Below are 24,208 nucleotides of genomic sequence, written 5' to 3'. Positions count from 1 at the left end.
TATTACATTACTTAATTTTGAATGTCAGTTGAGGTACATTATAGTGTGTTATTCAAATTATTCAAACTGAAAATATGGTTGAGCAACATTGATACACATTTTTCTAGTACGGGAAGACGTTCCTGAGAGAAGACAAACATCTACCAAACATCCTGTGGCCAAGCACTGCTTTAAATAGTCAGGGAAAGCAATCAGGAGCAGAGGCACAACTTAGTGGAAACAGGAGGGAGCCTAAACACCCTGTCAGCTCATACATTTGTGTTGACACAAAACGAAAATCATAAACTTACAGACAGATGGAAAAATGCACTGAACACATACAAACTTCACAAAAATATATACACAAACTAGCTGAAACATCTTTAGAAATATGCAGAAAACCGCAAACCTTGACAGAAAATAATTAAGTAAGAAAGAAAGTAGGTTTTTGCTTTGTTTTTAAAACAAGTGAGCATTTGAGAAGGCCGGAAAAGTTGTAAAGGAGAAATTGGCCAAACGTGACTGACTACACAACGTCAAAGGACTCACAATTCCTGGTAACCTAATTAATACTCCCGATAAGGATATTTCTATAGCTAACAATATGCATAGGACTGCAAATGCTATTGCACTACCAGTGAGACTCCAAATAAGAATCGCAAAAATCAACATTTCTTGAATAAACCAATGCATGCCCTGATATTACCAAACAAGCCCAATATTATTGGACACAGACTAAGAAAACATGATTCATTTCATCACACATTTAGTTGTATTGGAATCTAGGATGATTTTAAAAAGTAAAGTTAGATTTTTACTGATACTAAAAAAGGAAAGGTTTTTAAGACAAAAGTAAAATGACTTCTAGGATCATTTATTGGCTGTATTTATTGTAAAACAGTGCATGACCACCACATTGTAACAGAAATCTCAGTAGATATAACTGTTGTAGTTTTATATGACAGATTTACAAACAATCCTCCTGACGGTACGTCGTTCATCTTCATTTTTTTTTTTATCAGTTTTTCTACTTTCTATATATGATATCAAAGCTTCTCTCTCAATAAATAACCTTGTAATCATTTTCCTTTACAGATGGGACACCCCGTATTGTTGCTTCCTTCAGTGAGAGGGTCGTAGTACCTGGCGAACCTTTCTCCCTGATGTGTGCTGCTAAAGGAGCGCCTCCGCCCACCATAACCTGGACTCTGGATGACGAGCCCGTGGCCCGAGATCTGCCGCATGTAAGAGCCAGTCAGTACACCCTCTCTGACGGCAGCACCGTGAGCCACGTCAACGTCAGCAGCCCGCAGATTCGTGATGGAGGAGTGTATCGGTGCGCCGCACGAAACTCGGCTGGTAGTGCCGAGTACCAAGCGCGCATAAACGTAAGAGGTGCCTGTCTACTTTTCAATATCAGTCATACAGGGGCTTTTCATAGCCCGACCCCCTTCCCCATCCCAAACCATGATCCTCTCCTGTACTCCTCTGTATCCCTATCTTTTTCTCAGTATGTGTGTGGTGTCGAGGTGTAATGATTAAATTGAGCTTTATCGATAATCATCAGCATAGAGTGAGGCACACAGGCCATGTAGCAGCTTTTGTAGTGTTACAACTTGGGCTCTTTTATTCTGTATAACAGTCACAGCAACATGGATTAAACTTATATTACTTCTTTTTGTTTTACATTGAGTTTGGAAATGAGGTTGAAAAATAGTTTACTCTCTCGCTCTCTAACCAAACACACCTGTGCTCGGGTGACGTCTATATATAGAGTAACGCTCCATGACATCATAATTTCATCATAATAAGGACAAACTATTTCAGTTTATAACATCAGCCGCATGATTACAAGATATTTACATAAATAGCACATGATGAAAGCAAAAACGGTCGAATCAGTGTAATGGCTTCAACACTACGGCCCCCATTTGACCACTATTTGTGATAATTCACAGGATTATCCATACAATTTCATCATTTTGTAAACCATAACAAAATGACCCTTTTCTCTTTCTCATTCTGAGAATAAATTTACATTCCACTAAATTTCAATAATCAATTTTGAAGATAATTCCATGCAAATACATTCATAAAGATTCAAACAATCATAGACATCATACAAATTAACCTAAGCTCCTGTTTACATCATAACAATAGAGTTCAGTAAAGTAAAGTAAGAACAAATATATGACAGAGAAGGAATCAGATCAGATCATCCAAGCCTTATTTTGATCAATGTCTACAATAGACTTTACTTCAATAGTTAAACAAGAAGAAATTTGCTTCTGTCTTAGATTTCAGGAATATGCTTTCTTTCTATTTTTTGTATTCATTTCCACTTCAAATATTTAATACAAAACTTTGCATTATGAAAATATAATATTGAAGTCACATGATTGTCGTGGATGAATAAATTATACTAAATTTTGGATGATGATAACTGGAAATAAAGCATTTAGAAATAGTCGTGTGTAGGATTTTGACTATTCAGTGTTATGGTTGACCAATCACTGTGGCATAAGATAGAACATTCAAATACATCAGGAGACAAAGAACCATATGACCTGTAGGATTCAGAAGTTTGTAGTTAAATATGACGCAGAGACAAAAGATGGATAGACAGATGTCTCCTGATGGTAAACCCTGGTGAAAGGACTGGTGATGCCACTGAATACGATGATAATGATTAGGCATGACACAGACGGACAGAGCTGTGTCACTTTCTTCCTGTCTATCAGTCTTTAACTGTGTCTCCCACTTTCTCCCGTTTCTCTGTCCTTTAGTGAGATGTGTAGTTTTGACATACGAGTCGCTACTCAGAGCCGATATGTCAGAATGACTGTTGGAGTGAGAAAAAGCCCTCAATGCCAAATAGTTTATATCTCCACATGCAACGGAAACTAGCCTAAATATAGCAACACATTAAAAAAATACTTGAGCATGTGTAAACTCTACTTTCCTCATTCAATGAGATACTAGCAGAAAGTATACAGTGCTACACGTGTGTGCGTGTCCGAGCAAAGGTGCAACAGGAATAGTGAATAATACATCTTTGACTCATCAGAGCTGTGACTTTAAAGCGCAGCACATGCTCATTAAATCTAAGGCGAGAAGGAAGATGGAGGTGGGTGGCAGAAAGAAGACAATGATTTAAAATGAACAGGAGCAAGAAGGTCAGAGAAGAATGATAGAGTTAAGGCTTGCACGCACGTTTGTGCGTCTACAAATCTGTTGTGTGACAATAAACTGATCGCTATAGTGCAGATTAATTTTAAATCTGGTTATTAGATCTAAATGATTAATTACCTGGTTTGGCACAAAGACTGATGAACATCTTGCCTGACCCGACTATACACTTTCTGTAAATGTATATTGAAATTGGATTAGTGGAACTTAATGTACCTTTAATAATGGGTATTAGGTGAATCTTACATTTATCTTCCCCCAATAGAAATTTGGGTTTACACCAACAACCAACCAGGGGAGTTGATCACAACCATTTTCAAAAAAAAAAAATTACTAGTCAAAAAAATTGTTGTCATGCTCCTGTTTTAAGTGTTTTTTAATCAGCAACCCCCAATTTCTTCTTCTTCTCTCATCTATACCTGCTTATCCTGCACTGAGTTGCAAAGGATGCTGCAGCCTACCTCAGCATAAAGCAGTGTAAATCAGAGCCACAATTAGAAGCACTTTGTCTATCCCAGGGGGAAATTACTTTGTTACTGAGACTCCAGAAATATTACAAATGAAAAAGAATAAACACTAAACAAATAAAAGAAAAAAGAAAACACACATAAATAAGTAAAAGACTGTTAATTAAATAAAGATTCAATACAATTGCACACACATTACAGAAGAAAAATAAATAAAATCATCATAATAATAATACAAATGTACAAATGCACAAATATAATACAGGTATATATACAAGAATCAAGAGACAGGCTGGGGCCACCAGTGCCCCCATTTTATTCTCATGGTCTAATTAACTATGCTGTTGCTGCTGTTGTTCACAATGCAGCGCATTTGGCTATAAATACCTAAACTTTTGTCAGCTGTGCAGATTCAGTACCCGAACTTGGCACTATATATTTTGTTTGGAAATTAGGTAAATATGGTGAAATACTGGTGATACGAAAAATGTTCGATAAAGCCACTCTTGAACTTACAGGTCTTAGAGCTACTGCTCAATAAATTGAAGGAGTTTTTCTTCAAACCAAAATATCAAGCAAGTCCAGTCGCCTTACCTCAGTTATCTAAGTTTGTTTCTGCAGCAAAGTAACTTCTGGCATTTACAGTTTTTACATAATACACATTTGAATTTTGGAAAAAATTATCTTGACCTTGTTGATCACATAAGTCAGGTTTCAAAGTCAAACCTCTTTCAGTATTCTCTAATCTCTCTTTCACGCTTTACTTTTTTCTCTCTCAACTTCCTTTCCACAATTCCTTCCTTATCAACCTTCCAGTTTAATATTAAAATTCCACAACCTGCTTCTGACCCAACCATCTAATGATGTATTTTCTGGCTTTCCATCTCTCTCCTTGTTGTTTGTCTCTCAGGCCCTCCAAGGATTCGACCAATGAAGAACATCACTGCAGTTGCAGGAAGAAACACTTACATAAATTGTCGAGTGATTGGGTATCCATATTACTCTATTAACTGGTACAAGGAAGGGCTGCTTCTGCCTGATAACCATAGACAGGTTTGTAGTCTGCATTTATATATGAAGCTTTTCTACATAACTTACGTACATAAGAATACTTGAGAGAACCTCTGCCCTGAATATGCACCACAAGAACTATTTCCTTTTTTTTTTTTTAAATGTGTTGATTTTACAGCGTTTTTGTGCACAGATTCTGAAACACATCTAGAAAAAGCAACTTACATTGTGTTTTGGTAATAAAATGTTTTCTTGTGTTTGATTGGAATTTTAAAATCTTTCTAAATAATATGTAATACTTCCCTCTTCCACAAAGATGGTGTACGAGAATGGGACTTTAAGGCTCAGCGATGTTCAGAAGGGGATGGACGAGGGGGCGTATGTCTGCAGTGTCCTCATCCAACCACAGCTATTCATCACTCAGACTGTTTATGTCACTGTCAAAGGTCAGTCACACGTTTTCAATGTGTTCAAACTCTTGCATTACATTTATTGTACAGCTAGCTATGTTTGATACTCTGTGGGGTGGATTAGGGGTATTAAAACCTGTGCAAACGTCACTTCACGGGCTAATAAGGGGTACAAACCCCAAGGAATCAGGACCGCGTGTCTTTTGCGCATCACAATGCGCCCACAATCCATTTAGCGCGTTTCTCTTTCATGAATATGTAAAGTAGGCGGATCTCACATGGATCTCATAAGGGGAGCAAAAAAATGGGAGGAGGAAATGCAAATAAATTAATGCAGTGGGCGCAATTCAATTCATCAAATCTGGAACTGTTTGCGTTGACTGTTTTTTGCACCGAATATAGTACGACCCACAAGCAGGTGCAAACACACACACAGAGATAATTGCTGCTGTAAATGTTGACACAAAACACAGGGGAGGTGGAAAAAAAGGCTTCTGTTAACCTTTCTAGTATAAGAAAATTATGTAAATAAAACAATAGTCAATATTAACGCCATTGAAAGAAAATGCAGAGTAAAGTGTGTGTGAAGGAGGGACATGAGGCTGCCCGTGTGGAGTCTGGTGTGGCTGCGGTGCAGAGGATGCTATGCACGGAGCTCCATGGATGTCGCTCTGGACACATTGTTCCATTGAGCTCCTGTGTCTTCATTATCCTTGTTTTGACCGTTAAACTCTTGTGTCACGTTGATGGCAAGTAGCATCAGGCCAGAATCAGCTGAGCAGCTGCGAAATTTACGCAAAAATGGCTCAAGGTACGGTTGGGCGGTTTGACCAAAAATGTATATCACGGTTTTTTTTCAAAATTCTAACTGTTTCACGGTATATAACAGTATTTTATTTTTTTTATTTTTTTCATGCATAATCAGGTGTTCATAGCATTTTCTACTGGTTGAGAGAGGAATTACTGCAGTAGATTAATTTAGGATGGTTTATTTTACTGTCATAATGAGTGAATATTGTAGAGTAATTCCACACTAGTAGTAATACAAGTTTGCAGCAGCAGCCCAATGGCTCTTTGCTGCGCTAGCTTAGCTTTAGCATTAGCTTGATTTCTAGCTTTTAAATGCTGTATACACAGTGATGTGGTGGTTTCTTATGGTGAAAAAGGTAGGTTTGTTTGCAGCTCCACCAGGACTTATTTCCACGTCATAGGAAATACAAATTGCAACCACATTAAATTAGGGGGAAAAATATAATTAAGTTTTAAAGTTTATTAAACAACATTTGTATTTGTTTATTTTGTTTTCTACATCACTGGATATTTGTTCAGCAGACAAAGTCCACCTGCCTCCAATTGAACTTCTTCAAATGTCATTTTGTGCTTCTGTGCACTCACCTCTCCACATTGAACGAGCAAAATGCTCATTTAAATAGGGCGGTCTCAACCACGTCTATACGTGCACCAATTTGCATCATAATGTTAGTGAATTCCCCATAGCAGGTGAGTAAACAGTGCCACCAGGGGAATTAGGGATGCACCTGGTTTACAACCCTTTATTTCAGATCTTAGTAAATCCGCCCCTGTGTGTTCTGTTTGATATCAATATACTGTATGTAAAATAGATAAATACTATCTATCTATCTATCTATCTATCTATCTATCTATCTATCTATCTATCTATCTATCTATCTATGTATCTATCTATCGATCTATCTATCTATCTTTCAATCTATTTATGTATCTTTCTATCTATTTATCGTAAATAGATAGATAGATAGATGATTTTTTTTCATAACCAATATAGAATCAGAAAATATTGTTTAATGATTCAGCTTGAAAATCTTATTTAGTGCTAAAAAATTAGTTTTAGGAGTCATTTCTTTCCCTATTTCTTCCCCAACTGTCTGCCTCTTACACAAACTCTTCTCAGGCCTGTGTGTCCAGAAAAATATGCACAGAAAATAAACTAGTTCTTATTGAATATTATTTTTGAGCGGCTGGATGTTAATAAATATGCTTGTGTGGCATTTTGCAACAGTGACTTTTTACCCAGAATCCTTTTTTTGGTAAGACTTTATTGAAACAAAAGATCTCTCTATATGCCGTTATTGCCAATTGTGAAAAAATATTGAGCTATGATTGTTGGTTTGTATTGCTTAATGCTTTGATCCAACTTAATGTTATGTTGTAAAAACAAACAAATATCAATGCAGCAAAGATATATTGTTGGAGATGTCAGCATAACACAGATTTTTACTGAACAGTAAGTGTAATGGAAGGAGAAGGAAGAGCAAAGCTGTGTGCATTGCCTCTAATAACCCCTGATTAAGGGGCGGAGTGGCCTAGTGTGAGCTCTCAACCACTCAGCAATTACATAGAGCACACGCAAACCTTGTGTAAGATTTGTGCGTGCATACTTTATTAATGCATACGTGTGAGTAGAAGACAAAGTGCGAGTGTGCATATCTCCTTGTGAGTTGTGTGTTTGTTTATGGATGATGTGTTTGGGTGTATGCATGCGTGTGTGCGTGCTTGTGTGAAAGTGTGCTCGCCATGTCTCTGATTTAATTAAATGAATTTTAACGAGGCCCAGATTAAATCCTCCAGATGTCTCAGCTGTAACCCCTTCACCACCAACAACCTTTTCTCACCCCCAACTCGGAGCACCCCAACACCTCCAACAGTATCCATGGCAACGCCGCTCTTCCCCCTGTGCATGGGGCTCTAATTAGAGGATTTGCTATGGTCGTGCTTTAGCAGGGCAGGGTTGAGGGGCTGCGTGGCGCACTGCAGGGAGGTGGGCATGGACTAGAGGCTGCAGGGTTGAGAGCTTTTTAAGTCCATGTCCAGGTTCTTTAGGAGTCTTATTAATGCTGCCATTCTGAATCCCAGGGGGAAACTGATTCATTATGAAACACACCCTTCAAAAACATAATCCAACATGTTGTTTTCCCTCTCAATCATTTCTCTCTGCTCACCTCATTTCTACCTGTGCCCTCTCCGTGCCCTCAAATCTTCAAGCTGTCTCTCTACCCATATTATCCCTGTCTTCACATCTGAGATTCTCCTTCTTCTCTATTTTTCACTTATTTATACCAGAAATCCCCTTCTCACCTTTTACTAACCCTGTGCACTTAAACAACCCCTCAAAGCATTTTCATTCATCTTTATGTTCTCTCTCTCTCTCTCTCTCTCTCTCTCTCTCCCTCTCTCGCTCTCTCTCTCTCTCTCTCTCTCTCTCTCTCTCTCTCCTGAGTTTCATCCTTTTGCCTGTCCTTGCCATTTCTCTGTCCTTGCTTCTTTTTTACACCCTTCTCTTTCCAATTTTTTTATTCTTAGTTTAATCTTCCTGATCTTTAATCTTATCTCTTTTGATCATTTTTTTTACATTCCTATGCTTTCCACAATGTACACATGACTTTATTTTAACTCGTTTCTTAAACAGTCTTCCTCTCCTTTCCTTTCAGTTCCTCCACTGATTCAGCCGTTTGACTTTCCCCCGACTTCCATCGGTAAATTGATGTACATCGCCTGCGTGGTAGCATCTGGAGACATGCCCATACATATCACATGGCGCAAGGATGGCCAGGAGATTGTGCCCTCCTCAGGCATTACCATCGATACAAAGGAGTTCATGAGCTCCCTCCAAATATCCAAGGTGTCCCTTAAACATAATGGCAACTACACGTGCATTGCCAGCAATGATGCTGCTACGGTCAGCACAGAGAGGCAGCTCACAGTTACAGGTAAGTAGACTAACAGAGAAAGTGGTTTCAAGATATAAAGACAATATCTAGAAACTTATGATGAAAGGTGAAGAAAATTAGAACTTTGATCTATAAACTGTATGGAGTTAAAGTCTGGAACTTTGTATTTTAATATCACACGGCTTTATCTGTTTAATCCTTCTTATGTTTTCCATTAATATGCCAACTTTTTCTGACTCTTTTCACTTTTATTTGTTTTGCAAACTTTTAATAATAACACAAATTTCAGTTGTCCACAATGTTTTTCTGGCTTCTAATTCCGGGTGGATCTTCAAGACTATTGGTCCTCAAAGTTGTCAGTCATTCTGGTGATATGTTTACGTAAGGTCGTCGTACGTGCTCGTGCCCGGCCCTTTGAAAATGGATTTTCGTCCATTATACCTTTAACTAAGGGCTATTTTTGGTGATCATGATGATGACAATGTATCTTTTTGATGTAAAGCAATGAAATCTGTTTATTTATGTCGCAATCACAGCGTATGTTTCTGTGTGGCTGTTCACTGGTAAATCAATTCAATATGGTATTTTATTAGATATGGGATTTTCAAAGGCCGATGCAGATACCGTATTTTTTTTTTTTTTTAATTCAGCCGATGGCCGACATCTAAAGCAGATTTTGGAAGCCGATATTTGAGGCCGACATACTTTTTTTTAAAGCACATTGATTAAGAAAGACAATTGAAACACTCATATGATATAAATGTATATATTAGAAATTAAATATACCAATAGAATTCTTAACATTTATTGAACTTTAAATATACCCGTACACAACCAAGTAAAACAAAAATCTTTATCCTATTAAGGATGTAATAGGATAAGGATATTTGATCAGGCACTATTATATTATATCCTTATTTTATTATATCAGCTTTTTATTTGTAATCCTATTGGCTTCTACCTCTCCCATGCACATGCTATTATTATTATTACTTAAATTTTTTGTTGTATATTCATACATCCAAATAGATGTTTTTTGCTTTAATGGCTACTCTAAAGTGCTAAATAAAAAAAAATTAAAAATAAATCGACCGACGGCCAATATTGAAAAAAGTCCATACATCTGCCCGATATATCTACTGTACCTCTATATTTTATGTTATAATATTTGGACATCGGGATCTGATATCCAATTATTATTTTGTAAAACCTTTAAAATAAATACATCAAACTGAAATCTATACTGACTCTAAAAACAGATCCTGGTTCAGATTTTCTTCCTACAAAAGTATTTTATATGATTTTTAGATTATGTTTTTCACATAAGCAGGAAATGAGAAGAAACAGCAACTAAACTTAAATCTTGACATAATAAATCCTAAAATCAATATGCAATATAAAAATGCATTATTTTATCAATGCACAAATTACATTTTGTGGACCAAATGAAATGACATGATGGCTGTAGAATAATCATAAACGATGAAGCATTAAGCATACACTGGTCATTCTTTGAAAGCATGATTTTCTTTAATCTCCGTCATTCTCTCCAGTGCCACCACGCTTTGTGGTACAGCCCAACAACCAGGATGGGATCTATGGCAAAGCTGGCATCCTAAACTGCTCTGTTGATGGATATCCTCCTCCTAAGGTCATGTGGAAACATGCCAGAGGTGCATTAGGTACACCACCCCTATTCTTCTCATTATCTGTGACTGTGATGTCTCATTGTTATAAATCCAGGTCTTTGCTACCAAATGTCAGTACTGTTAAAATGCAGCTGTTGTCAGATGATTCTATCTTAATCACTTGTCCCTTTGCTGGCTCTTTCTGTTCTTTCAGCGGGCATTGGAAGTCCACAGCAGTACCACCCTGTACCTCTGACAGGCCGTATTCAGATCATGAGTAATGGCTCTCTACTTATCAGACATGTCCTGGAAGAGGATCGAGGCTTTTACCTCTGCCAGGCCTCCAACGGGGTGGGCTCCGACATCAGCAAGAGCATGGTTCTCACCGTGAAGAGTGAGTATACGCAAAACCACGCGGGGCAAATGTGGTGAGCCATAAACTTCTCACTGCATAGATGCAGTGAAGCCGTCAGGGATGCTCCAGTGTGTTTGCTTTGTTTGGTTCTTTATGCACAAATACTCACAAACTGTGTCAAAGCAATGAGGCTGTGTGCAAGAACAAACACACAGATACACAGACAGTGATGGATTCCTCGAGCAGAGGTGACCATGGACAAATGAGTGCAACCATAGAGAGAGAGAGAGAGAAAGAAGGATGAAGTGTGCGTGTGTGTGTGTGTGTGTGTGTGTGTGTGCATGCGCTACACGGTGAGTGACTGAGCGATTGATCTTTTGACTGCTGGAATACGTCCACAGACAATCAAAAAGACTTTGAGCTTAATCATTATGTTTAATCCATTTCTCCATCCATTCATCGCTGTCAGGAATCCCTTGTGTTATGCTATGAAAATGTACACACACATAAATGCAGACCACACACACACACACACACACTCAAGAGGATATGCTCTTTGTTTGTTGTATGTTCGAGCACACATTTCTACTAACCTGCCACCTATTGAACAGACGTATGGAACGAGTTGCACGTAAATGTGTCTTGTTGTTTCTTCGTGTCCCGCTATCAGAGGTTTGCCCCTCCGCTCATGTGTGCTCTCTCTTTCCTTCTGGTGTTAGTGTTATTGATTGAACCGTTCCTCTCCTCTGCTTCCCTCAATTCTGTCTGTTTCGCTCAGTGGAGGGGGAAGAAAAAGAAAAAAAAGAGGGAGGGTGAGATGAATAAGTGATGAAAACAAAACAGTAGAAGCTTCTCTGGATCGATATTGTGTGTGCGTGAGCATCAGTGAGTCGGATTGTTTGTGTAAGGGTGTGTATGTGTGTCTCGGTGAGAAGATTGAGCATGTAAGGGATTTGGTGTATAGTGTACATGATAGGTCGGGTGTATCGTTTTTGCCTCTTCATTCACCTAGACCCCAATGTTAACTATTGGACAATGAGAAAGAAGCTTTATTGACTTTTCTTCATTGACTACTGCTCTTCATTACTCCTCAGCAATGAAACTTGGCTGCTCTGAACTCCACCTTTTTAACTGCCAGTTATTCTCCCCCCACTTATCTTCTTCTTTTTCATTCATATACTGCTTATTATAAAATTGATCCTACTTTTCTCCCCCTTTTTCCACTTATCAACCGCAAGTATTAGATTTTTATTAATTTTTTTCAAAATCAATCTGTTACGTTAGGATTTATCCCTGCGTGTCCTCAACCTCTCTTTATCCTTTTATCATCTCTTTCCAGTCCCTGCTATGATCACCAGTCACCCCAACACTACCATGGCCAAGAAGGGTCATGTGAAGGAGCTGAATTGCACAGCAAGGGGAGAATGGCCCATCATCATCCGCTGGGAACGAGGCGATACGGTCATTGACCCTGACCGCAACCCTCGATACTCCATTACCACCAGTCCAAATGAAAAGACTGATGAGGTGTTGTCTACTCTCAAGGTAATGTGTACATATGGCAGAGCACGTAGCTGATGATGTCAGATATCTTTGTGGCACTTTTTCAAGCTTTTAACGGCGAATGTGGGTTTTTTTCAAATGTGCTTTTTTTTTTGTAAGCATTTATTTTCATGTATATACTGTATTTATATTAAATACATAGAGAGGACTGCTGTCTCTGTTTTTAATCTTTGATAGATAGATAGATAGATACTGTAGATAGATAGATAGATACTGTAGATAGATAGATAGATAGATAGATAGATAGATAGATAGATAGATAGATAGATAGATAGATAGATACTGTAGATAGATAGATAGATACTGTAGATAGATAGATAGATACTGTAGATAGATAGATAGATAGATAGATAGATAGATAGATAGATACTGTAGATAGATAGATACTGTAGATAGATAGATAGATAGATAGATAGATAGATAGATAGATAGATAGATAGATCGATAGATAGATACTGTAGATAGATAGATAGATAGATAGATAGATAGATAGATAGATAGATAGATAGATACTGTAGATAGATAGATACTGTAGATAGATAGATAGATAGATAGATAGATAGATAGATAGATAGAATTTATTGTCATTCATACATACACACCATAGACGCATACAGAACGAAATTTTCCACACAAGACTCAACTTTAGGCTTTAAAAATGAAAGCATAAAAACACACATTTAAAACAGTGATAAAGTGCTGACACAGGATTAGTCTTTAGTGTGTTCAATGTGTGCACAATGAATCCTTAACATATCAGAGAGGATAGAAAATATGTTTACCCACATATGTACAGTATATATATATATATATATAACTATAAATGTTTTTTTTCTTTTATCCCTTCATTACAAGTCTTCATTACATTTTGCTATTGCCCTGGTAGAACATATTGCACCTTTTGTGCATTGTAATCTCTAGTAGAGAATAGCTAGTAGAGAAAGAAAAACACTTTGGCATCGCAACACTGTTTTACACATGCACGTTTGGCTCTATAAAGAAGGAGTCTGACATTTCTCCTTCGACTCTCTTTCTTATTGCAGCTGAAGCCAGCAGAGCGTGAGGATTCAGTCTTTTTTTCCTGCCATGCCATCAACTCTTATGGAGAAGGACGAGGCCTCATCCAGCTCACTGTGCAAGGTAAAATTAACCTGCAAAATGCATTACTTGTACCTTACCCTATTTAAGTAGTTGGAAAGACATATTGTGCTTTTTTCTTCCTGTATGAGACCACGATTAATTCTTTATATAACGTCAATACATTTTTTTCTTTAAAACCCTTCAGAACCTCCAGATCCGCCTGAGTTGGAAGTCCGAGAAGTTAAAGATCGTAGTATGAACCTTAGATGGACACAGAGGTTTGATGGAAACAGCGTCATCACTTCCTACGATATTGAGTACAAGAACAAGACTGGTAAGTTGAAAGAGTGCATTCATTTTTAAAGATGAAGTGATTGTGGACAAACACACTGCACCGTCACACAAGTTTTGACGAATATCAAATTATAAGTTTGTTTTGGTGAAAAAGTGGCAATGACACAATGTTTTTTTTTCCTTTAGATTCCTGGGAGTTAAAGCATGCCACTAGAAACATCTCTCCCACCAACAACCAGGCCAACATTGTGGACCTTCACCCTGCCTCTGTCTATAGCATCCGCTTGTTTTCCTATAACGCCATTGGCAAGAGTGAGACCAGTAAGGAGCTCACCATCAGCACAGAGGAATCCCGTGAGTCTCTCAGTGACAGCGTTTGACTTAAATGAATGAAACAAAAAGGTTTTCCCATATCGGTCTCAAAATGTCTTTTATTTGTTAATACCATAGGAAAGAATGTCTGTTTTTCTTACTACATAAAGGTGGACAAACACCGACAATTACAGCAATATCATCAATGATATTCAAAGGATGGTACAAAAGAAAAAAAAAAAATTAACAGTTTAAAAAAAGGTGACAATCATTTGTGACAAAAAACAATAGTAATAGCAGTAATAAATAACCATCTTAGTTACAATGATATTAAAAAACAACCGCAGTGATGACAACAGTAGTAGTTAAAGTAGGAAAACAATCAAAAACTAAAATTACAAAGTACCTCAGATAAAATATAGAATATTAAGAATTGATTATGACAATAAATACTTTAATGCTTTAATTTATATCTTTTTAGAATAATACTTTTTTTCTGTCACATACTTCTGAATGTGTATATTTGTTGATTGCAGATCATCGGTATCAAGACGTGAATCAAAAGAAAACAAACTTTCACAATATTAATGAAGTATCCATATCTCTGTTCTTTTTTATTTATTTTTGTTTTTTCATATAGAGCCTGATGGCCCTCCAATGGATGTGATTCTGCAGCCAGTGACCTCTCAGAGTATCAGAGTAACCTGGAAGGTAAACGGATGTGGGGAGGGCTATCCATTGCTTTACTCCGACTGCGTTTTGGCAAAAATGTCAGCTATGTTTCAAATCAGATTAAAATTAGAGGTCAATCCAATTCTTTTTCTGTGTCAACCTTTAGGCTCCAAGGAAAGAGCTTCAGAATGGGGTGATCCGAGGTTACCAGATTGGCTACAGAGAGAACGGTCCAGGCAGTAATGGCCAGTACAGCATTGTGGAGATGAAAGCCACTGGAGATAGTGAGGTCTACACTCTGGACAATCTGAAAAAGTTTGCTCAGTATGGCGTCGTCGTCCAAGCCTTCAACAGAGCCGGCACGGGGCCTTCAAGCTCAGAGATCAATGCTACAACACTGGAAGATGGTAGAGTTCAAAAACCCATTTTTTTTACATGCATGTTTGCTTAAGAAAGACGAGTGAACCATAGCGGAGGAGAGACGTTCACTGTTTAATAGAATCTTCTTTTAAATCACGTCTGCATCATCTATCCTCAGTGCTGTTGATATCTACTGGTTGTGCACGATCAATGTTGAGCAGCCTTGATGAGAAAATTAACTGTCATCCTATTGAATGCTTTCTTTCACCATTTCCCCACTTCATCTGATCTCTGTCAAGGCCTGCCCTGCAAGGCAACCTAAAGTTACCACATTCCATTTCAACTAAAAAAAAAAAAAACAAGGTTAAGCTGCTGGAATTAAAAAAAATCGGAAGCATTCAACAAATAAGAAGGACACACGTAGTCTGATACAGAGAGTGATCACTCTGTTTTTTTGACTGTGCAGCATTACACAATGATTTTTTTGAAAAAATGACACTTGCCATGAAGGACTATTTCCACATAATGTTTTATATTTCCTAACATTTGATGAAACAAATCTTTTGAATGACAGTTCAGGAAAAGAAATGGTCTGTTTGTATTAACACTAATATCAAAACCACAAATGAATCTCCCTTTTACTAAATACACTGCATATACACACATACACACCAATGGGGCTAAACCACATTGGTCCAGAGAAAACTGGAGCCTCTGGTTCTTCCTCTGAGGCTGTCACCATGGTGACAGTGATATTGATGGTTGTTATGATAATAGTGATAACAACAAGCATACTAAAAATAATTATAATTAGCTTCTTTCTGTGTCCATCTCGGTATTTTCCTCTTCTAGCTTCCTGCTGTAATTATCCACAGCTGAGCACATTGTCCCCTCTTTTCATCTTTTTCTGTCCATCCTCTGCCCCTCTCTTTTTTCTGTCCTTTTCTTTCCTTCCTTGTGGTCTGCTGGCCTTCTATTCCTGATTGACCAAACTGTAACAGCGTTGTACAGCTTTTTCCATCAGTTTGCACTGTATGCATTATGTAAGACTGCCTTTGCACAGTTTAGAAACCTTTTAATATCTGGTTAATCCTGCACAGGTGCTGATGCAGACATTTTAAACACTCCAATTTCTCCACTCCTCATCCACACTCTTTTAATCCGTTTATTATAGTGTAAGTATATAATATATATGCTAATATTAATATAGTATACATTTTAATGCTTGCTCATTCTTTGAGCTTGAAACCCTGAGATTTATCCATGCAAAGCCTGTTTTAATTTCCCAAATCTCCGCTCTTCCTTCTTCTCCTCCCCACCGCCCTCTCTCTTCACCAGCTGCAGAGAATATCCCTGGTGGACTTGGCCCAATCTCTCTCTTTCATTGCCCTCTTTCTTTCAGTCTGCGCTCTTCCTCTCTTCCTGCCCTTCCTTTTAACACAAGTTAAGTTCTGTTCCTCCTCAACAGGGGGCGTTATCATGGCCTGAATAGCTATTGGTCAGTGGTAGCCAACAGAGCAGACACCTGGGCTGATAGGGACAGAGGGAGGCTTGTGCTGAGTGATTGATAGATAGTCCTATACATCAGGCTGGAAACATGCCCGGTAACTTACCCCAGGTTCGATATGGGAATGAGGTTAACATCTTATAAAGTGGTACATCTTTATAGTTTTTATTACATAAAAGATTTTTCAACATTTTCTGTAGCACAGGGTTTTAGCTGCTGGAAGAGGCATGGAGCTGATTGAAAAGAAGATTGTGTAAATAACAGTTAAAGCTACTACCCCCAAATCATTTTTTTTTTTTTTTTTTATTAGATAAAATCATAGTGTATACCTCATCAATTAATTGAACATCATTTACTCCAAAAATAATGGAAAAAGGTTGAAATTGCCGCGTGAAAGTCATTGTTTTTGTTTGTTGAAGTTGTAGCGCATTGCATTGTGGGAGGTAGAGTCATGGAGTGTTTTTACTTCATCACGGGAAATACCTAGAACAAACTAGAACAAAAACGTGTCAATCAAATCACTGTCCTTCGGGAAAAAAAACCAAGTAATAGCGTTAAGAAAGTAAAAACACGTCTATGCATCTGTTTATGGGACTCCACATCCCACAATGCAATGCACGGAAAGTGTCCCCAAATGGAGTGTTTTTACAGTATAGATTAAAATACATTTTCAAGGGGCATTATTTTCAACTTTTTTCGTTTCTTTTTGAAGTAAATGATGTTTCATGGCCTATGAGGTCTACACTTTGATCTTATATAATAAAAAGATGATCAGAACCATTCAGGAATCTGGATAATCTATGTACCCTTCGTTCTTTAGTTATTTTTTTTCAAAAAACCAAATAAAAAAAAGGGGTTGGTCTTTTTGTTTCACGAATCTAAAACCAGAAACAGTTCTGATTGGTTTTAAAATCTAAATAACAATGGCAACAAATGATATTGTTTTGTTTATTTGTCTTTTTTAAAAAGCACAGTTGATTCCATATCAATATTGGAAAAAATCTGTGACCGCAGGTGAAGACAGTTGCGAACACTGTGGCTTGTTGGCAGACTTGTAGTAGAGAATAAGAGCGCTACGTCAACTGCGTGAACCTCTTGGTAGTGATTTAGGGGCCATTTACTCCCCCTAACTCCTTATTAGCTTTTAGAAACTGGTGAAATGTCTCAGATAGAACACATTTTTGCGCAGGTACGTCTTTTAAATTAACGTATCCCTTGAGATACGTTCAAAGTTCCTGGAAATAGTATAGATATAGAATCAACTGCGCTTTTTAAAAAAGACAAACAAACAAAACAACATTTTATATTGCCATTGTTATTTTGGTTTTAAAACCAATCAGAACTACACCGTTTTTTAGTATTTGGTTTTTCCGTTTTCCTGTTTCTGGTTTTACATTCATGAAACTAAAAAAACAATCTGTTTTTCCATTTTTTTATTTGGTTTTGAAATGAAACAACCAAAGAACAAAGGGTACACGATTCTAGATGTCAACCAGTGCAGAATCTCCAGGTTTTCAGTTCAGTTTGTATTTGTAGCTCAGTTATTTTGAGATGTTTTTCAGGATATCCATCCATGTTCATTGAAAAGACCCTTTCCACCAAATGCACTTATTATTTAGTTTATTCATTGTTTATATGTTTGTTGCATGGCTTTGACAACTAATCTGTGGTTTTATTTGTTTCTCTCTTTGTGTGTGTGTGTGTGTGTGTGTGTTATGTGTGTGTCCTCAGTGCCCAGTCAGCCTCCCCAAAATGTGCGAGCCATCTCTGTCACATCTGACGAGGCTGTCATCACGTGGGCCGAGCCTCCAAGACTGACACTGCACGGCGTGTTGAAAGGATATCGGGTCGTGTTTTGGGTTGTCTTTCCCAACGGAGGTGTGCTTTAAATGGTTTGATATCACGAAAGTTTATATTTTAAACCCTGTAAATGCTTTGTCTGATCTTCTATCATCTTTACTCAGAGTGGGGAGAAATGCAAAATATCACAACCATCAAGGAGCAGGTGGACCTCAGAGGACTGGAGAAGTTCACAAACTACAGCATCCAGGTTCTGGCCTACACCCAGGCTGGGGATGGTGTCCGCAGTAATGTCCTGTACATTCAAACCCGAGAAGATTGTGAGTCACTTAATTTATTCTGGTTATTTTAGACATTTACATAAAGTTAAATAACTCCTCCAGAATGAAGTGTGTTTTATTGATTTTTTTTTTTAATTGTATTTATTTATTTATTTCGATCACATCTTCAGAAGGTTTAGTGTTTTTTCCTGTTGATTCAGGCAGCAGTGCAGGAGGCACAGAGCTAGGAAGAGACATGGTGCCATTGTAAAGCTGAGGTTGCTGATTAAAACCTCTTTGTGCTCTGATGTGTCTTTACTACTGCTAATGAGAATTAAGAAGCCAAAAAACTGAGTGTGTGTGTGTGTGTGTGTGTGTGTGTGTGTGTGCGCGCAGTATAGGACCCTTAGGGTGTCTTTTTTGTGCATGTGAATATGTAGACGCAGGGATGTGTGTGTGTGCTTGTGTTGAACCAGTGTGTATTTCCACACTATTGTCTGTGTGAAAGTGAAGCTCAGCAGCCAGCACAAGAAGAGGGATTATTTCTTTGTGGCTTAGAGAGAATTAATTTTGTGCTTACACTGGTGGTCTGTGGATTACATCCGTATCCGCCTCTCCTCTGCTTCCCTGGGGCCAGCCAGAGGAGGAGGCAGGCGTCGGGAGATGGAGAAAATGAGCGGGAGAGAGAGATGTAGAATGAAAGACGGGGCAGATGTTCAAACAAGTGTCATTAAAAAAAAAAAAAAAAAAAAGCCTTTTATTCTTCCTTCTTGACTTGTATGTTCATTTATGAGCTGTTCTCTTATGTGTAATTTTTTATGTGTGTGCCTGTGTGTTTGTTTACTGAGGTAGGAAGTAGGAACCCTGATGTGGGCTGACACATTGTCCAAAGGCAACCTCTTCACATACGTTTAATGTTCTCCATCGCTCCCGGTGTTTGGCTTCCCTTTACCCTCACTTTCATCATTGGTCGTGTTTAGATTGTGCAAACAGCCAATTCTGAACCTCTGTCTCTGTGTCTGTGTCGCTGCTCGAGATGAATGTGCAAACACACACATGCACGCCCGTTTTTCATGTGTTCACTAACAGTGTTACCGTTCTTTGAATGAATAATAAATAAATAAACAATTAAAAATAATTATAATATATTTATAAATCTATTATTTATTTTTTATTCCTTTTTCCAAGATATGGAAGATTAGTTTATTTTGACAAAAACATTTCTAATAGGGCACGTGTCAAACTCAAGGCCAGGGGGCCACATCCGACTCACAGTTTTCCCGGTGCTTAAATCACATGATGGCAGTCATTTTTAATGTTAAATTATTGAAGAAAAAAAACAATCTTCTTCCTCAAATTATTAGATAACATTTTCCTTAATTAAATAGAAATTGGTCTCATATCTGAAATTAAATTTAAAGTGAAGACCCTGTTGGGACTAATATCTATCACTTATTGCTTGGATAATGTCGGTTTCTTACATATTTTGTATATCATGTAAGTACACGTACAAGTGTAAACTATAGGATATTGAAATTATTTGTTTTCCGTATTTGGCCTCTGAACTAAAATGAGTTTGACACCCCTTAAATAGGGGTATGTTCTACATTTGTAACTCCTACTTCCAATCACATGTTTTTGTCATTAAGTAGCTTGGAAGTTGATCTCTAATAGTCAGAAGATTGAATCTGTGCAGTGTTTGCTTGTTCTGACTGACCATTTCTAGTTTTTCTTCACAAGGTTTTGTCCCAAAGACAAGAACATACACTACTGGTCAGGTTAAATTGAGTCTTTGAATAACAATAGGATTAAAAATGTGTGTGTGCTTGTCTGGTATGTTTACATATTAATGGTCAGCCCACGTACCTCCCTATCATGCATGACGAGGAAGCATCCATAGAAGATGCATAAAGTGGCAAACTTTGCTTTAGTAAAAACCAATTAGAAACACTGGAAGTGTTGCTTTTAATTCTAGTGTTTATGCTTACTTTGATTTCTTGTTTTAAAAAAATTAAAAAAGAAATGTAAAAAAAAAAAGGTGCACTGTTCATCTTTACTCTCTATCTTGTGTCTTTGATTTAGACCCCGGACCCCCAGCTGGCATCAAAGCTGTGCCCTCCTCTGCCAGCAGTGTTGTGGTGTCGTGGTTACCTCCTCACAAGCCAAATGGAATCATCCGAATGTACACGATCTACTGCTCCAGCCCCGGCTCAGGCCAGCCAGTGAGTGACACGAGGGGTGTGGTGCTTTTAACAAAGACAGGAAGATGTTTCAGACAAAAAATGCCAAATGCGTGATAAAAAAAAAAACAACAACACCAAAAACTGAATGTATGAATGAAGAATTGTTTGTGAGAGAGATATCTAGAATTTTGTAGCCATGAAATTAAATGTAAATAGCTCATTTAGTGCAGCTATAGCATAATCATTGGTCTTTTTTGTCTGTGTGGGGCCTATTGCTGCAGTCTCATCAAGTTGTGTGTGTGTAAAATGAGCTCGACTCATACTGCAGTGTGTGTGCGTGCAAACTCACCCTCCAGTCACATTTACATATCTGCGTCTCATCACGTTGCCAGGACAACCTCATCTGTTCATCAGCGAGGGCAGAAAACAAGCTGAGAGCAAACACGTTTTGCGCTTAGACACACACACACACAAACACACACACACACACACACACACACACACACACACACACACATAAATGTGTCAGAGTCATATTGAAGGAACATACATGAATACAAGATGTGTTTTTATGACAGTAATTTTAAACGCAAGAAAAATCTCCTCGTTGAATATGTGCATGCTCACACTCACATTCCCCTTATAAATGTACCCATCAAAGAATATACATACATCTTGTCCTAAGTGTCCCCCATTCACAAATGTCCCCCCCACCCCCCCACCCCCCCATCTCTCTCTCTCTCTGTCTACCTATCTATCTCTGTTTTACTGAAGCCCCCATGCAGAGTTAGGGATGATTACTATGTAAATGAGTGCGACTGAAAAGAGGAGAGAAGGGATGGGGGGGTCAGACACACCGCACAGGGAGTACTTTTGTTCCTCTTTTCATTATCTCCGTCTATCGTTCCCTGGATCACTGCTATCTCCACATTCTAGGAATATTTTAATATCCGTTACAGCAACACGCGCACGCTCGCTCTCTCTCTGCACCCTCCCCTCCTGCCAACATGTACCATATAGATGCACCCTTCCATCCAGATCCGTGCTTCAAACGTAGGTGTCAAGGCAATGGCACAGACGATTTCTAGTTGAAATCTGAGGAAGTCCGCGGCAGAAGATTTTGCGGATCAGAATTGAGAGCATTGATGTCAGCAAGTGGAGACAAGGAAATATGACTGAGAGGGCAGGAGTGTAACTGGAGAATAGATCAGTGTAAAAAAAAAAAAAAAAAAAAAACTGATGAAGGAACGAAGCAGGGAGGGAGAAGGACAAGAGGAATGAATGATGAGTGGTGAAGTGATTAAAAGCCTCGTGAATTCCTGCATGAAGACGTACTCATAGATGTGAAAAGCAAAAAAACTCTATTAACCCAGAATAAACCGGCTGCATCCCAGGTCCGAGTTCACTACTGCACCAGTGTCATCACAGGTTCTGGACTGACATGTTTGCTCACTGATCAAACTGTTTGAAGTTTAAAGTCATCTGTAAAAACACAGGCCACAAATAAATGTATTAAACTTGTAAAATGTGAAATTAGGCTGTACAACATTTTCATATCTGTCAAGTTTTGGATTTGAAAACATGGGAAATTTTCTGGCTCCCGCGACGAGCCGTCCCACCATCCCAACCAAACTCCAGTGTTCCTTATTTTTTAAGACAGATGTACAAGAAATCTAAAATACCCACTTGTCAACCACTCACTAAACACAATTAGGTGATTAGAATGTTGGGCCTACCTTTGTTGACATTGAAATGCTGTGAACATTCCTATATTACAACACAGCTTAAATAAAAAACATAAATGTGTATATGAAGCACATTTGTTTATTTAATATACTTACAGTTCATATACAAGTCAACACATGGCATATTTACTGTTAATTTCACGTTGGTTGTCTTTAAGTTAGACATTTACATTTTATTTTCATTACATATTTTCCTTTCATTTCTCATGCTCACTCCTGTGGTTCTGTGGTATTCACTAATGACTTATTAATTATACACATTTGTGCAGACTTTACATCCTTTTACACTTTTTTGAAAGCAGTGTATATTTGTGGCGCATGTGCTTGGTGGATTTTTCATGTTGACTTTTGTCGTTCCTTCGCCCCGTGGGAGACGCTAAAATCTCAGTTACAAATCTTACAGAATGCGTAACTGTGTCCCATCTTGCTTTTCTTTAGGAAGGTAAACTCTCTGTCCCATTTTTCAAGGTATTTACACAAGTTCTCTGTTTTTTTTTATTCGCCAGAACGTCTTCTTACATTCATCCATCTCTCCTCTTAGTTGTGTCGCGGTTTGTTCCTGCTAATCTAAAATAATCTAATCAAATCTCATAAGAACTTCCACTCAGGCCATTTCAGGCGGCAGTTCTTGCAAGTCTAGTGACAGTGTTCAGTTTGGAGTGGCAGAGGAATGTTTTAATTATTATTTTTTTATTACATTATAATACAGGATTTTTATTGAGAATACTGATACGGGAGGATAGTGGGAAAGAGGGGTAAAATATGGTACTTTCCCAGCCAAAATGGGAGACTTGACTAATGTGCATTTTGCCAATTGGGATTGAATACTGAGAATAACAACACAGTGTTGAATTTGTTAAACTCCAAGTCATATTTTTTAGATTTTTTTGTTTACAGCTGAGCACAGCTGAGGGGGAATGCAAGAATATGCGTGTGTCTGCAAGTGTGTTGCGATATCTGAAGAGGTGGAGATGTGAGAATATAGTGTCACATGTGCGAGGCGAAAAGTGAGTGGCAGGTAGTGTGTGTGTGTGTGTGTGTGTGTGAGAGAGGACAGTGATGCATATATGTCTAGACAGCAGACACATGGCTGGGCTAAACACACTGCAATTACACATCCACCTCCAGGTCATATATGCCTCTGTGTGTGTGTATGAGTATTCATGCATGTGTATTAGCATGCGTTTGTGTGCATCACTCTACTCTCGCTCCTCTCCTCTCCAACATGGCTGATGCCTGGAGTAGATAGGCCTCATTAGTGTTTGACTGTTCGTGATATCTCTCACTGGCTCGAATGCCTGTCCCCAATTGTCTTCCCCACTCGTATCTCGGTTCGCGCCTCCCCGAGGAGAACAGAGGAGGCAAGGGGGGAGGTCTCACCCCAACAAATCCAGCCCCCTCGCATTTCCCTCACCCTCCAGCTTTATCATTTCTTGTTTTTTCAGATTATGACACTTAAATATTCCTCAGAAAAAAGCATTCCCTCTGCTCCAAGAAAGAGACAAACAGAAAAATGGGTTTATCTTACAAAGGTTGACTCTTCTCAATAAAGACCTTTCCATTTCATAAATTAGAGGAAGTCAAAGTTTAACTATTTTTCCTCCCAGGGTGTCAAAGTGTTGGCCCTAGGGCCGAACACGATCCACCACAGCTTCCTGATTGGACGATTTTGCTCAAAATAAAAGA

At 38.2% G+C, this 24,208-nt stretch overlaps 1 protein-coding gene across 3 annotated transcripts in view; it reads left to right on the top strand.

The window, feature by feature from the left end:
• The window catches only part of dscaml1 (Down syndrome cell adhesion molecule like 1), a 110,332-nt gene that overhangs the window by 70,197 nt on the left and 15,927 nt on the right, over positions 1 to 24,208 (top strand). The window contains exons 7-21 of one of the 3 annotated variants that reach the window (XM_028464261.1): positions 1,075 to 1,374; positions 4,546 to 4,688; positions 4,963 to 5,092; positions 8,524 to 8,802; positions 10,317 to 10,445; positions 10,606 to 10,785; positions 12,086 to 12,291; positions 13,353 to 13,449; positions 13,595 to 13,723; positions 13,870 to 14,037; positions 14,636 to 14,706; positions 14,834 to 15,074; positions 18,266 to 18,412; positions 18,499 to 18,654; positions 20,677 to 20,816. In XM_028464261.1, coding sequence (XP_028320062.1) covers positions 1,075 to 1,374; positions 4,546 to 4,688; positions 4,963 to 5,092; positions 8,524 to 8,802; positions 10,317 to 10,445; positions 10,606 to 10,785; positions 12,086 to 12,291; positions 13,353 to 13,449; positions 13,595 to 13,723; positions 13,870 to 14,037; positions 14,636 to 14,706; positions 14,834 to 15,074; positions 18,266 to 18,412; positions 18,499 to 18,654; positions 20,677 to 20,816 — 2,516 coding nt within the window. Of the gene's footprint in view, positions 1 to 1,074; positions 1,375 to 4,545; positions 4,689 to 4,962; positions 5,093 to 8,523; positions 8,803 to 10,316; positions 10,446 to 10,605; positions 10,786 to 12,085; positions 12,292 to 13,352; positions 13,450 to 13,594; positions 13,724 to 13,869; positions 14,038 to 14,635; positions 14,707 to 14,833; positions 15,075 to 16,365; positions 16,486 to 18,265; positions 18,413 to 18,498; positions 18,655 to 20,676; positions 20,817 to 24,208 lie in introns of those variants that run through there. The other 2 variants (XM_028464262.1, XR_003675348.1) reach the window with 2 other exon arrangements.

Source organism: Gouania willdenowi, chromosome 13 (genome assembly GCF_900634775.1).
Source record: "Gouania willdenowi chromosome 13, fGouWil2.1, whole genome shotgun sequence".
Lineage (NCBI taxonomy): Eukaryota > Metazoa > Chordata > Actinopteri > Blenniiformes > Gobiesocidae > Gouania > Gouania willdenowi.
Note: the sequence above shows the minus strand (reverse complement) of the source record. Positions and strands in the feature narration are given on the sequence as shown.